This window comes from Leptonychotes weddellii, chromosome 11, assembly GCF_054177405.1.
Source record: "Leptonychotes weddellii isolate Sample4059 chromosome 11, ASM5417740v2, whole genome shotgun sequence".
Taxonomy (NCBI): Eukaryota; Metazoa; Chordata; class Mammalia; order Carnivora; family Phocidae; genus Leptonychotes; species Leptonychotes weddellii.
Genome location: NC_138379.1, coordinates 600,180 through 613,251, shown reverse-complemented (window position 1 = coordinate 613,251; position 13,072 = coordinate 600,180). Strand labels below are relative to the sequence as shown.

The following is a 13,072-nucleotide window of genomic DNA, read 5'->3' as shown; positions in this document are numbered from 1 at the left end:
TGTCCCTGACGAGCAAGGACGTGGGCATCTCCCCTGCTGGCTGGCCAGTTGTAGGTCTTCCCTGGACAGACGTCGGCTCCAGTCCCCTGCCCATCTTTGAATCAGGTTGTTGTTTTATTGTTGAGATTTAGGAGTTCTCTGTATGTTCTGGAAACTAAGCCCTTACCAGATGCGTGACTTGCAAATATTTTCTGCCCAGAGTTTCTAAGTGAAGGTTTCCGTTAAGTAATTAAAGCACATACCCAAATTCTGCCGGAATTCAGACTTCAGTCCAATTTGAAGCAGCTGGTTTTCAAACAGCACACCATTATTTTTACAGACGAACCTAGGGGGAAGGGACAGCGTGTGAGTCCCTCAGAGCCACCCAATGAAAATATAAAGATTTACTTTGAAAAAGAGTCTAACAAACAAAAAGGCCAGAAAAACCTCTAATGGACTCAAAGTAAAGTTAAAGTAGAAAAGTACTGCAGAAACATCAGTAAAAAGTGCCCACCAGAGACCCGGGGTGTGACCACACAGGACAGGGCAGGACGGTGCTCTGCCCTCCACGAAAGCGCTGATCCACGACTCAAACACGCACACGCCGGGGCCCACACACGCTCTCAGGCCGGACCTGAGGCAGGGCGCTGGCCACAGCTCTGGGGGTGACCACCAGCATGGCAGCCGGGCCGCTGCAGGCGATGCCCAGCCCTCCGTGCAGGGTTAGGGTCTGCACCCCACGTGGGCCCAGGATGCGGCTCACTACACGGTGTCTACACTACACAGAATCGGAAGAAAATAAAATAACGTGTATTCAGTTTTGCTTGTACTCATCTTTGAGGAGCTAAGTGTCCTGGCCTCCTCTACCACAAATCACCATTATGCGGTGAACTGGGACCAAAAGAAGGAGCGAGGGGCAGGGCAGGTGCGGCGCAGTCACCGAGGAACACGAGCCGCCCCGCTCACTGGCCCCCTACTCTGGGGGCTCCCCATCTGCACAGGGAGGAGGAGGCACAGTCCAGAGTGGGCGGTGGGGCGGGCGGGCAGGAAGGGCACCACCACGAGGAGCCCTCCATGACATCGGGGGGCAGCGAGAGACAGACGCTCCCTGGCAGCAGCCCCTATACCCCAAAATCTCCGAGTCCAGCTGTGCTGCTGGCCTGGAGAAGCTCAGAGCCAGCAGCAGCCCTGCCCCACCCCGTTTGGTACGAAGGTGCCCCCGGGCGCCCCACGGAGGTTCAGGTGCTGCCGACGGCGTGTGTGCCCCCGGGCGCCCCATGGAGGTTCAGGTGCTGCCGACGGCGTGTGTGCCCCCGGGCGCCCCACGGACCACCAGCCCGCAGCACCGCCACAGCCGCCCGCACGTGGAAGCAGCAGCAGCAGACACAGCAGGAGGCACGGTTTGTCCACGGATGGCCGGGCCGTCCACCACGGGGCCCACTCCACGGAGCTGTGCTCCTCTCGGCCCCCAGGCTGCCCTCCCGCCTCATCCAGCACCCCCATCTCAACACAACAGGCTCTCTGCCCAGTTCAAGCTGCTCACGCTGCACACGAAGCCTCAGAAGGCAAAATGCAGCCCATTTGGTATGCACAACCTTCTTCCACAACACAACTGAGTGTGTGGTGCTTTTCAATCTCCAACTCAGCACTTCTAGAAGCCACAGACCATAACTCGCACCCATCCAAACCCACCTCTCCTCATCACCTTCAACAAGCAACAGGAAGCAAGAATTCACACACAGTACGAACACCAAGAGACAGGAAAACTGCAAAACCATAAGAATCCTGCTGCTGTCGTCACAACACCCAAGGACAAGGGGCCGCTCTGTGAAGATGCTCCTCTCCGTCTGGCCGGCCTGCCCCCACACCCAGGCCAAGCCCTCCCACACCTCCTGGCCGGATTTAAGACCAGCAGAGACACGAGGGACAGAGAGCAGACAGAAAAAAGGTACGGAACAGTACAGCAAAAAAAGCAGGAAAGAAAACATGCTGGGAAGGGCAGTGTGACGTCCGCGTCCTGGAGACGGGGAAGAGGGGCCACGTGAAGGCTCACGGGAAGCAGGGCTCCATGCACAGCGGGGGTGGGGCGGTCCTGATGAGGCGACACAGGAAGCAGGGAAGATGGGGCTGGTGGAGGGGAGGATGGCACGCACCTTGGGACAGATAGACTGGGATAAAGCAGGAGGGTGCAACTGAGGAATGTGTCTTAACAGAAAGGACAGGCTGGGCACATGCAGAGAGGGGATGATGCCGAGAGAGTCCCTGTCCTGAGGACACGAGAGACCAACTACCTGGCAAAGTTGTCTTCGGAGCCGGGAGCCAGTGGTGCGACCGCGGAGGGTGAGTCTGAGAACACATCCACGAGGAGCCCGCCGGAGGAGGGTGGGGGGCCCGCGGGGGCAGGGGGTGCAGCCCCCAGACCCAAGAGGTCTGCTGATGGAGAAGGCGTGGACTGGAAAACAGGGAAGGAGAGGGTCAGCGGGGAACCTTCAGGCACACCAAGGCCAAGCAAGTACCAGCACCTGCGCCACCTGCCCCCCCCCCCCGCCCAAGGCTCCTGCCAGGCTGTGCCCAGCAAGCATCCAGCACATGATGGGCGACTACACCCCAGGGTCAGGCCTGAAGCCCACAGCTGGAGGATCAGTCACAATCTCACACGACTGGAAAAAGAGTTAACCTTTTTTTCATGAAGATTATCTGAATGGGAAAAAAAACTTCTGAAAACACTTTTGCCACAAAGGAGGCCAAAAAGAACTAAGACCTCACACGCCACGGTCAACCTTCCGAAGTGGGAGTGAGCGTGAGAGGTGAAGTCAGCAAGCAACTCAGGGCGCACTCTTGGTTTAACCATGTGTAAGCCTTACTGAGTCACAGAGGAAAAAAACAGATAAAAAACCTATAGAACAGACATCTTTTTTTTAAATGATTTTTTGATCCTAGTAGGGCAAAAGACAAAGAATAAAGCCACGGGGGGACCACTCCCCCCCACAAAGCACATACCCAGCCGACATGCACACTCTGGCCCTGCACCTCGGGAGGCGAGCGGGCTCTGGTTACCCCTAGGGCGGTGCCGCCACAAGGGCAGAGATGAGCCGCTCGGCCTTGAGGCTGGTCTTGAATGACTTTGAGTGTCCCACTGAACATTCGTGAAGGTACAAGTCAGTCTGGAATTATCTGAGACTACATGCTGATGCCATTTTACATTGCTGTATTCATATTTTGCTGGGTTTTAACATACACTCATCTTTTCAGGAACACAACTACCCTGTGAGCTGAAGGAGGCCAAGTACTTTCTTCCCCCAGCACGTGGGCATCCACCCTGGGCACTGGCCAGTCATACCGCTGGCAAGGCCTCTGACTGCCATAGGAATTCCATTCTAAGATAAAGGAGGCATCACAATACATGTGCTCTGCAAGAGGGTGTGGGTCTGACGGGGCCAAGAACCCTGCTCTGCTGACGGCCCCTCCTTCCTCAAGGCTGGGGGGGCGGTGGTATGCAGCGCATGGAGACCAACCCTGCAGGGCCCCCAGAGAAAGGATGGGGACCACAGAGGAGGTGTCAAGAGAAGGAATACCAGAAATTCCTGCAACATGAGCAAGGGTGGGGATGTGACCTCTCAAGGTGGCTCCTGGCCCTCACTGCACGGGACAGGGCTCCTGGGAGCACAACTCCTCGAAACACTGCTTCCCTGTTACTGCAGGAGTCTGACCATCTGAGCACGGAATCAGGCAAGCAAGGTGTCTGCTGTAGCTGACACCTACGGCCTAAGTGGGGATTATCGCCCACTGCCACCTATTGCAAGATCTTTACCACTGGCTCCTGAATAATGGTTCAAATGTTTGTTTGTTTGAAGATTTCTTTATTGGAAAGACAGAGAGGAACAGCGAGAAAGAGTCCCAAGCAGACTCCATGCCAAGGACAGAGCCCGACATGGAGCTCAATCCCAGGACCCTGAGATCATGACCTGAGCCAAAACCAAGTCAGACGCTTAACTGATTGAGCCACCCAGATGCCCCAATTCAAAAGTTTTTGTTTGTTTTTTAAGATTTTACTTATTTATTTGAGAGAGAGAGCACAAGGCAGGGCAGTGGGACAGGGAGAAGCAGACTCCCCACCGAGCAGGGAGCCCGACCGACACAGGGCTCGATCCCAGGACCCTGACATCATGACCTGAGCTGAAGGCAGACACTTAACTGACCGAGCCACCCAGGCGCCCCCAAATGTTTCTTAAAGAAAATCTTTTGTCCAGGGGCACCTGGGTGGCTCAGTCGGTTAAGTGTCTGACTCTTCAATTTGGCTCAGGTCATGATCTCAGGGTTGTGAGATCGAGCCCCACATCAGGCTCTGTGCTGGACGAGGAGCCTGATTGAGATTCTCTCTCTCCCTCTGCCCCACCCCACCCCCCACCAAGCACGTGAAGGCACATGCTCTCGCTCTCTCTCAAAAAAAATTTTTTAAAAGAAAACCTTTTGTCCAATTAAGTCAAATATGCACCCCCAAAATTACAACAGACAGAAGCAAGGCTGTTCTGTTGGGAGGACCCACCTGGACACTCACTCCCCAGATCCGCGGGGCAGGTCCCCAGACCCACTGCCTCTCTGCTGATTCCTCTTCCTTTCAGGACTCAAGGAGACCATCCCTGGGGAGTCTGCCCAACACCCATCAGACAAGTTCCTTCTCCTCACCTTGACGGCAACAACAGCAGGAAGGAGAACAGCAAGAAGAGTCCCGCACGCCTACAGAGTGCATGTTGGCTCCAAACTCCGCTACTAGCCTAAAAGCCCCAGGAGCACGGGGATGTCTCCAAACACCCACCAAAGATGGCCCTGGCACCACAAGAGATGCTGGCCACGCACGTTCACCATGCATAGACAAGCAGCCAGGAGGCACAGGGGCCGAGGCCCCAGGCCCACGGAAGGTGGACCCAAGGAGAGCAGCCTGTTACAAAGAAAACATTCTTCCAGCATCGTCTGTGACCCTGAGTAAGACATTCTGACCGATAGCACACCACAGTAAAACACACTGCTGTTTTCCACGTAAAATCCAGATATCTCAATGCCATTCTGAGGCAGGGCCTCCCCTCTGAGGTGGGAAGGAAGACTAGAGGAGACTTTCAACCCAGAGGGGCCCCGCCCCCCTTTTCTGCCCTGCTTCTCCTGCCCCCTTTGGAGGGGTCTCTGATCAGACCCCCGGCCGTCTGAGCACTGAGCAGACCACCACTCAAGTGATCATGATGCTGTATCCGCAGCACTGCCAGTTCTCAGCTCAGAACCACAAACATCTCCTCGCCAGGCACTTACAGTCAAGAAGAAAACTCACAGCCTAAAGTTAAAACATTTGCCGAGTTAGCCTGGAAGAGAGCCTCCCTCCTCCCCACCCCTGAGAACATGCCTTATCAACAACTTGTTAAATCTTATCACACCTGCCTTCTCAAAGTGGGGCTCACTGCTCACAACCGGCGTCAGAAAGGGGCCAACAGATTCCCAAGGGCCACAGCCTGGATGTGGCTGGGCAAACCACATGTGGCCCAAGGCCTGGTACACATACACTTCTCAAGAAAAATCAAGAACCAAATAAGAAGAGACCAATGACAACCATCAGCAAAGATATTAATGCTCATTTCTGCTGCTCACGTCAGGGTACTCGGCAGGGGCTGCCCCCCGAGGCACAGACAGGCCATCCCAGTTTCTCCTGGGAGACAGCCCCCCGCTGCATCATGCGAGTCCGAGTCCAGACGATGCCACAGGCAGACGAGCCACCACCCCCAGCACATGGGAAGAACCTGGTGTAGCACGAAAACCAGTTCACGCACAAGCCTGCAGGCCCACTACCTCCTGGAATCAGGCCACTTCACAAATCCAATCAACAAAACCCTGGCACTAAGATGACCTTCGGGACCTCCTCACCAACAACTGTCCACGCTCCTGGGGTGGGGCGAGCCAGTCACTGCCTTTAAGACTCAAGTCCACTCTGTGCCCAAGGGGATGGGTTCAGAGGCACGGAGCCTGAAAAGCCAGCCCTGCTAAATTACTCAGGGACAAAGGGATGATGACCACCTGGAGAAAAAGCATGTATTTATCATTCACTGCAAAATCAATTCATGAAATTTAGCTGCCAAAAACCACAGAGCAGGCATCACAAGGAAACATGCCAGAAGGTCCAGACTAAAGAAGGCACCTCCAAATCAGGACTCAGGTGACACCTGTCGCAGTGGGGACCCCTAGTCAGGGGCCTGGGGAGGCCTGAATATAGGGCTCATGGTAGGCCCGGCATCCTCGGTTCAGGGGCCAGACACACGGTCAGTGGGGACACACAAGCAGATCCCGCCAAGGAGCACCAGGGCTCAGACATAAGCACACTCTTGACAAGCAAAGGCCCTGGTCTCTGCATAGGGACACACATCTGCTCTGACACTCCTCCTCACAAAGGCCAGCTGGTATTGCTAGCAGGTATTATTCACGTCACTGGATCAAGACCCCAGAGAAGAAAGGAAGCTCTCCAGGATCCCTCCCATAACGGACAAGCTGAAAGCCCACAGTTCTGGGGAGCCAGTCCCAGCGCCCAGGTGGCAGCTACGCGGCAGGGCTGGTGTGCATGCTCTCACGAAAGTCCTACTCCAGTCAGGAAGAGACAAGAAACAAATACAACTCTCAGAACAACATCTCCCACCTGATAAACATCGAAGGACATGTTTTTGTTTATATGTGAATGTTCTCACCATGTCACACAAATAAGGGAAGTTGATTCTGAACCAAGTCACTACTGAAAACCTCTAAGAACAGCATGAGGTACGTCAGTCTGCTCTAAACCAACAAGGAATAGCTGGACAGGCCTCCTACACAAGGCAGTCCCGCAAATGAAGTGAGTGACCGTGTCGTCTGAACCACAGTCAGGACAGAGAGGAACTGGGAGAGGACTCTGGACCTGAGACAGCAACCTGAAGGACGTTCTAGAAGACGGGGCCCAGGCGTCTGAAAACAGCTTCTGGAGGTCGTAGGCAAAAGAAAGGTGAAGACCTGGACTTGGTCCCACTGCTACGTTCCTGGCACACACTGTCATACTTAACACAGAATTCTCCCGAACAGGCAAATGCTCTGCTGGCCCCGAATCTCAGAGACCAGGCAACCCAGGAGCTTCTGCAGCACACTGCCATCAGGAAGGGACCCACCGCGGCGCTGGCCGGGGCAGGCTCAGGGCCCCCGTTGACATCGGCGCTCCTCTCTCGCTTGGCCTCCTCCAGGTCTGTCACTGTATTTGGGCCCTTCTTCTTCTTGAGCTTGGCCAGGATGGAAGACTCACGCTCTGGAAACGGCGGCATCTCCTCCAGGACAGTTGCCTGGAGAAAGAGGCCCCGGGTCACCACAGCTCAGAGCCCCATGGCTTCCAACCCCAAGACATGTGACAGCGCGGCAGGGGGACAGAGCAGCCAGGGCCTACCAGGATGTCAGTGCTGGCCACTGTGCTGAGCCTCAGGTACTCCACGGCCCGCTGCTGCAGCTCCACGTCCGCATTCTTCAGCTGGCTGTCACTGCGCAGCACGTCCTGAATGGTGGTCTTCACCTCCGGAAAGAGGTTCACAAACTTGATGTAGGTGGACAAGAGCAGCGCCCTGGTGGGGACGCTGCACAGATGGAACTTGGAGTGCAACAGGTTGAACTGGATCAGGGGGCTGCAGGGCACAGACAGGGCGCAGACAGGGTGGGGGCACGTCACCCCTCGTCCCCAACGCCCTGTGCGCGCCACCAGCCACCTATGCCTCTCACCGGCGCAGTGAGCGAGGGGCGGCTCTGGGAAAAGGACCCACACTAAGCCACAACCACTCCTGTGAAGCAGAAGAGTGTGCCGTCAGGCACACACCTCCATCTCCGACTGAGCGCAAACCTCCCCTCCAGTCAGCTAGAACCCCTGTTCTTGTACAGCTTGAAGGAAAATAAAAATAGTGACCCAGAGTGGAAGTGCTCTTGCTCTGGCCGTCCCAACGAGCCGTGAGGACACCTGCCACCCTACCCTCCACCGACAGCTGAGAAGGGCGAGACCCAGAGCCAGCACCACGGTGCAGCGCTCACCCGACTCCCGTGGGCTCTCTCACCTGGATCTTGGGTCCCCGGCTATCAAGTTTCCAAACTCCCCCAGGATGTAGCCACCCACTTTGACCAGGTTCTCATGGCACGCCGGGGCCTGAAGAGCCTGTAAGACAGTGAGCACCATGAGCCCGATGCACAGGGCCCCCAGCACAGGTCGAAGAGCTAAGACACATCTGCCGTCAGGATAAAGTCGCTACATCGTGGTGATTCGCCAAAACTAAGCACAACTCAGGAAGCTCTCCTGTGAGCTTCCAGCAGCTTCCAAGAGACCGTCCTGGCTTTCGAACCCACCCCTCCCTGCCCTTCCCGCCACTTCTGCAGGTATGTCAGTTGCAGGGGAGCCCCAGAGGCAGGGATGTGGCCAATCCCAGCCCTGGAACGAGAGCTGTGCTCCACTCGGGCTCCGGGTGGGGGCAGGTGCGCATCAGCAACCTCCTGGGCGCACATGACCCTCGCCAACGGAGCCCGAGAACCGCACCACGGAGACCCTGCACATACTGGAGATCAGGCTCCACAGCGTGAGCTGGAACCTCCCAGACCAGCAGGTGGGGGACACAGGGAGGCCAGCAACACCCATCAGAGCCCCACGCTTTATCCAGAGGGGGGCACCTGGACCATACCTCGAACACCGTCTTGGCAGCATAGCCCTGCACGTCGTCCCGGTTGATGACAATCTGAATGACACGGTACCACACCTCTTCGCTCACATAGTCACCGGCAATCCGGATCAGGTTCAGGATGGTGTCCACGTACCACGTGTAGTCCACAGCATACTTTTCCGCCAAGATGGCGACCTTCAGCACCTGCAGGGGTGGATGCTCAGGGCAGGTGCTCCGGGCCCCACGGCACCAGCAGCAGCACTGTGTGCTGCCCCACATCAACTCCAGGACTTCGGAAGGATCTACGCATGTGCCAAAGCTTGGGTGTGCAAGAAGCTTCCACCAAATTCTCAATGGAGCCCAGAAAGTTGAAGATTTGCAGACTTCACTGAGGAAAGCCAGACCTCCCTCCAGGAATAGACTCGGAGGGACACAGTCTAGGAAGACACACCGGAGGGCCGGGTCATGGCTGCAGGAGGGCACAGCAAGCCTCGTCCTGCACTGCTGTCCGACCGCGGCCCAGGCAGCCCTGCATGGGTCCTCCTCCCAGCAGCCCCATCCTCAGAGCGGCAGGGCTCCCTGGGTCTCCTCCTGATCTGGCCAGTCTTTCTCAACACTCTCCCCTCTACTCTTCATGGGAGACCCCACCCACTCATTTACCCCCATGCATTCCAGAGGGCTCTGTGGACCACACGCACTGCCCAGGGGCAACAGCACTGGGCTGTCCAAAAGCAGACCCTCGCTCCCTCCCCTCATCACCTTCTTGGGGCACTGAGCCCCCTGAACAGCATCAGCTGTCGACACTAGACCCTGTTCTTTACGCAGCTGCCCACCCTCACAGCCCACCTTCCCACTCCTTCACCCTCCTGACTGTGCCCCCAGAGCCCCTGCTGTAGCCTGGACCACCACCCATCTGCTCTGCCCACCCTCCAGCATCCACAGCAACTCTCCATAGAGATCCCAGAGTGTCATTCCAAAACTCAGTGTCACTGCCCTTGGCTTAAAACCCTTTGAGCGCAGAGCCTGCCCCAAAGCTGAGCACTCAGGGCCTCCCCCACCACCACGACACGGGCCAGCATCTTCACTGCCCCTGCCACACACGCCCTGCTCCCACCATGCTAACCCGTCCCCATGCACCCCATGACAATGCCTCCCAAGCTGCGCCCAGCCCCCACCAGGGTCCGGAGCTCTGCCTCCACCAATTCTCAGCCACACTATAAGCAAGTCTGCCATCCTGCCTAGGACCTGCCTTCCCTGCGGACAGAAAGGCCCCCTGTGAGCAGGGCACCCAGCACATCCAGGTGTGGATGCCAGGCAGCTAGCACGACCCCAGGGCACATCCTCGGACATGCCACACTGCACAGACGGACGCACAGAGCACTGACCCGGAAACTCAGGTCGGTCGGTCTTACTCCTCGCTCAACTAAAGCTGACCGAGGAACGTCACTCATCATCTCCAAAGGGGTAAGCCAACATGGAGCTGGCTAACGTTCAAGACCTTAAAAGCCTGAACACGCCCCTTCCCTCTCTGCTCAGAACGCACCCGGCGGGGGGCGCCTGGGTGGCTCAATCGTTAAGCGTCTGCCTTCGGCTCAGGTCATGATCCCAGGGTCCTGGGATTGAGCCCCGCATCAGGCTCCCTGCTCAGCGGGAAGCCTGCTTCTCCCTCTCCCACTCCCCCTGCTTGTGTTCCCTCTCTCGCTGTGTCTCTCTCTGTCAAATAAATAAATAAAATCTTTAAAAAAAAAAAAAAAAAGAACGCACCCAGCAGTGATGAGAACCATGCCCCAGTGACTACGGTCCCCAGAGCGAGCCAGCCCCACCCACACAGGCGCCAAGCCCTAGCCCTGCCGCCTGACCGCACTCCAAACATGACCCCCAACCCACCCCAGGCTCCTCTGCACGTCTGTTCTCGGATCCCCACCCCACGCTCCCCTGCACGTCTGTTTGCGGATCTTCCTCCCCACGCTCTCCTGCACGTCTCTTCTTGGATCTCCACCCCACGCTCCCCTGCACGTCTGTTTGCGGATCTCCTCCCCACGCTCCCCTGCACGTCTGTTCTCGGATCTCCTCCCCACGCTCCCCTGCACGTCTGTTCTCGGATCTTCCTCCCCACGCTCCCCTGCACGTCTGTTCTCGGATCTTCCTTCCCACGCTCCCCTGCACGTCTGTTCTCGGATCTTCCTCCCCACGCTCCCTGCACGTCTGTTCTCGTATCTTCCTCCCCACGCTCCCCTGAACGTCTGTTCTTGGATCTTCCTCCCTGTCCCTCCTGGCTCCCTGCATGCACCTGAGCCCTCTTTCCTGGCTGGGCATCAGTTCAGCTCCAGAAGCCTTCCTTGACCTTCTTCTTCAGGGGAGCCCTGCTCCTCACTAAAGCATGACCACACGGTAATTAAGACATGCCACTTAGCACTGAAGAGCCAGGACCTGCCCTAGCCCAGCCACGGGGGCCACAGCCATTCAATAAATGATCCCCTATAAATCTGAGTGTCCAACTGTATGCAGAGCCACCTATACCCAGAAGCTCCAAGCCTGTCATTTCCAAACCGAACAGCAGCCTAGGAGCAATCCTGAGAGTCACTCGTGGTGAGCTCTGATGCTGGACACCTGCTCCCCAGAGCTCCCCAGGAGGCCTCAGCCATACTTTGCTCCCCAGAACAACAAATAAGAAACACTTTTTCATAGGAGGGAGAGGCTGCAGGGTCGCTGACCTTGGCAACTGACCTCTCCACACAGACTCACACTGAGCCCTCTGTGAATCACAACACACACTCGGGCCCCCCTATGTGCTGGCCTCGGGCTACCTGGAACCTGGTGCACCCCAATTCTGCATCACGATCAGCCTTTCCCCAGGTCAGTATGTGCAGGACTCTGACAAGGTGTTTGGTGTGTGCACCCACTTTGCTGATGACCTAACGTGAGGGCTGCCAGATGGGAAACGGTGGCTACGCTCAACGTTATCAGAGAGAAAGGAGTGCGTGCCCAGCACATAAGCAGTAATTCCAAGGTTCAAACTTGCAGACTTTTGCCCACAGGAATCTGAACTCGTGCTCACCTGAGTTGCAAAAGTATCTCACTGTGAGGGTCCCTATTCACACAGGCTGTTTAAAGTCATTCCCGAAAGACTGAAAGGCTCCACTGATGGGAAGCTAAGGTGAAGGAATCTCTCACCCAGAACTGAGCAGATTCCCAGGAAAGCACTGGAAAGAACCACACACACGAAGGAAAGGAAGGCTGCGGGCGGCACAGCAGCCATCAGACTTACAATCTCTTCTCGGATGGAGTAGTCGGCCGTCTCCAGGTAGCTCAGCATCTCGGCCACAATCTGCTGGGCGTTGCTGCGGTCACACATGGCATAGAGGAGGTCCACGGCCCGCTGCCGCACGCTCACGTCCCGCTCCGTCTGGGGGCACGAGGAACAGCTTGAAAAGCCATTCAAGCAGACCGTGGGCAGGGTGGCCGGGCCCCTGCGGCTCAGGCCCCCTACTCCGTCCCAACGCTCACTGAGAGCTCTCCCCACTCCCCATCTTGATCCAGGGACCCCTGACACACTCTGCTCATGCAGAGCCCCTCACTCCTACACTTGGGCCCAGCAGCTCTGGACCACCCGGAATCAAGGTGAGTCCCTGGGGGTAGGTCAGAGGCCTCTCTACTGTGTGGTCACAGACTGGCACCTTCCACCTCACCTGGGAGCTTATCACAGTGCTGCTCTCAGGCCCCACCCCAGACCTGCTCCGTCAGCTTCTGCAATGCAATAAGACCCCAGCTGCTCCTCGACACAGGACAGCCTGGGAGGCACAGCTGAACCACCACACAACGGACAAAGGCAAGGGCAAGTCTTTCTGACTTCTGGCAGTAACTGATAACAAACACCAAAACCAGGACCAGGAGAATCCAGAACACCAAAAAACTAAGCTGCCAGCCCTTGTGTGGCCTCTTACTCAAAACACACACCAAAAATGCTAAAACACAAAGGGACAGAGTCAGACCTGTTCTTAACTGTAAGCCTGGGCAGACCAAAGGGCTCTGTAGCGTCCCCACCCGCCTTCTGTTCTCTAGAGCACTTCATCTAGCAACCAGTAACACAGGGGATGCCGTGGTGTCCCACTGTGGGCGACCAGCCTGTTCTGGAGACTCACAAAGGCAGGTAACGGGAGCAAGTAACCTCAACTTGGCTCTTGCAACTCTGAAACTTTCTTTAAGAAAGGTGTATTTTCTTTTGCAAAGGGTGAGTTTTCTCAGAGACAAGGACAAAATATTGTATCTTTCTACCAAAAAAACTGTTTGCATTGATTCAAACATCTACCGTGACTCGGCTTTTGCAAAACAGGATGCTCAATACTGTGTGCTCTAAGCTGACCTCAGAGGCAGAGAGAAAACAGTCACCCGGGGGTGCAAGCCCCAGA

General features: G+C 56.4%; 1 protein-coding gene across 2 annotated transcripts in view; it reads right to left on the bottom strand.

Moving 5' to 3' along the window:
• Positions 1–84: 84 nt before the first annotated feature.
• The window catches only part of AP2A2 (adaptor related protein complex 2 subunit alpha 2), a 61,681-nt gene continuing 48,693 nt past the window's right edge, over positions 85–13,072 (bottom strand). Inside the window, exons 9-15 of one of the 2 annotated variants that reach the window (XM_081797554.1) lie at positions 11,932–12,069; positions 8,685–8,867; positions 8,070–8,167; positions 7,418–7,649; positions 7,149–7,316; positions 2,271–2,431; positions 85–325 (exon numbers count right to left, since the gene is read on the bottom strand). In XM_081797554.1, the coding sequence (XP_081653680.1) occupies positions 205–325; positions 2,271–2,431; positions 7,149–7,316; positions 7,418–7,649; positions 8,070–8,167; positions 8,685–8,867; positions 11,932–12,069 (1,101 nt within the window). In that variant the 3' untranslated portion in view covers positions 85–204. The remainder of the gene's footprint in view (positions 326–2,270; positions 2,432–7,148; positions 7,317–7,417; positions 7,650–8,069; positions 8,168–8,684; positions 8,868–11,931; positions 12,070–13,072) is intronic. The other variant, XM_081797555.1, reaches the window with a different exon arrangement.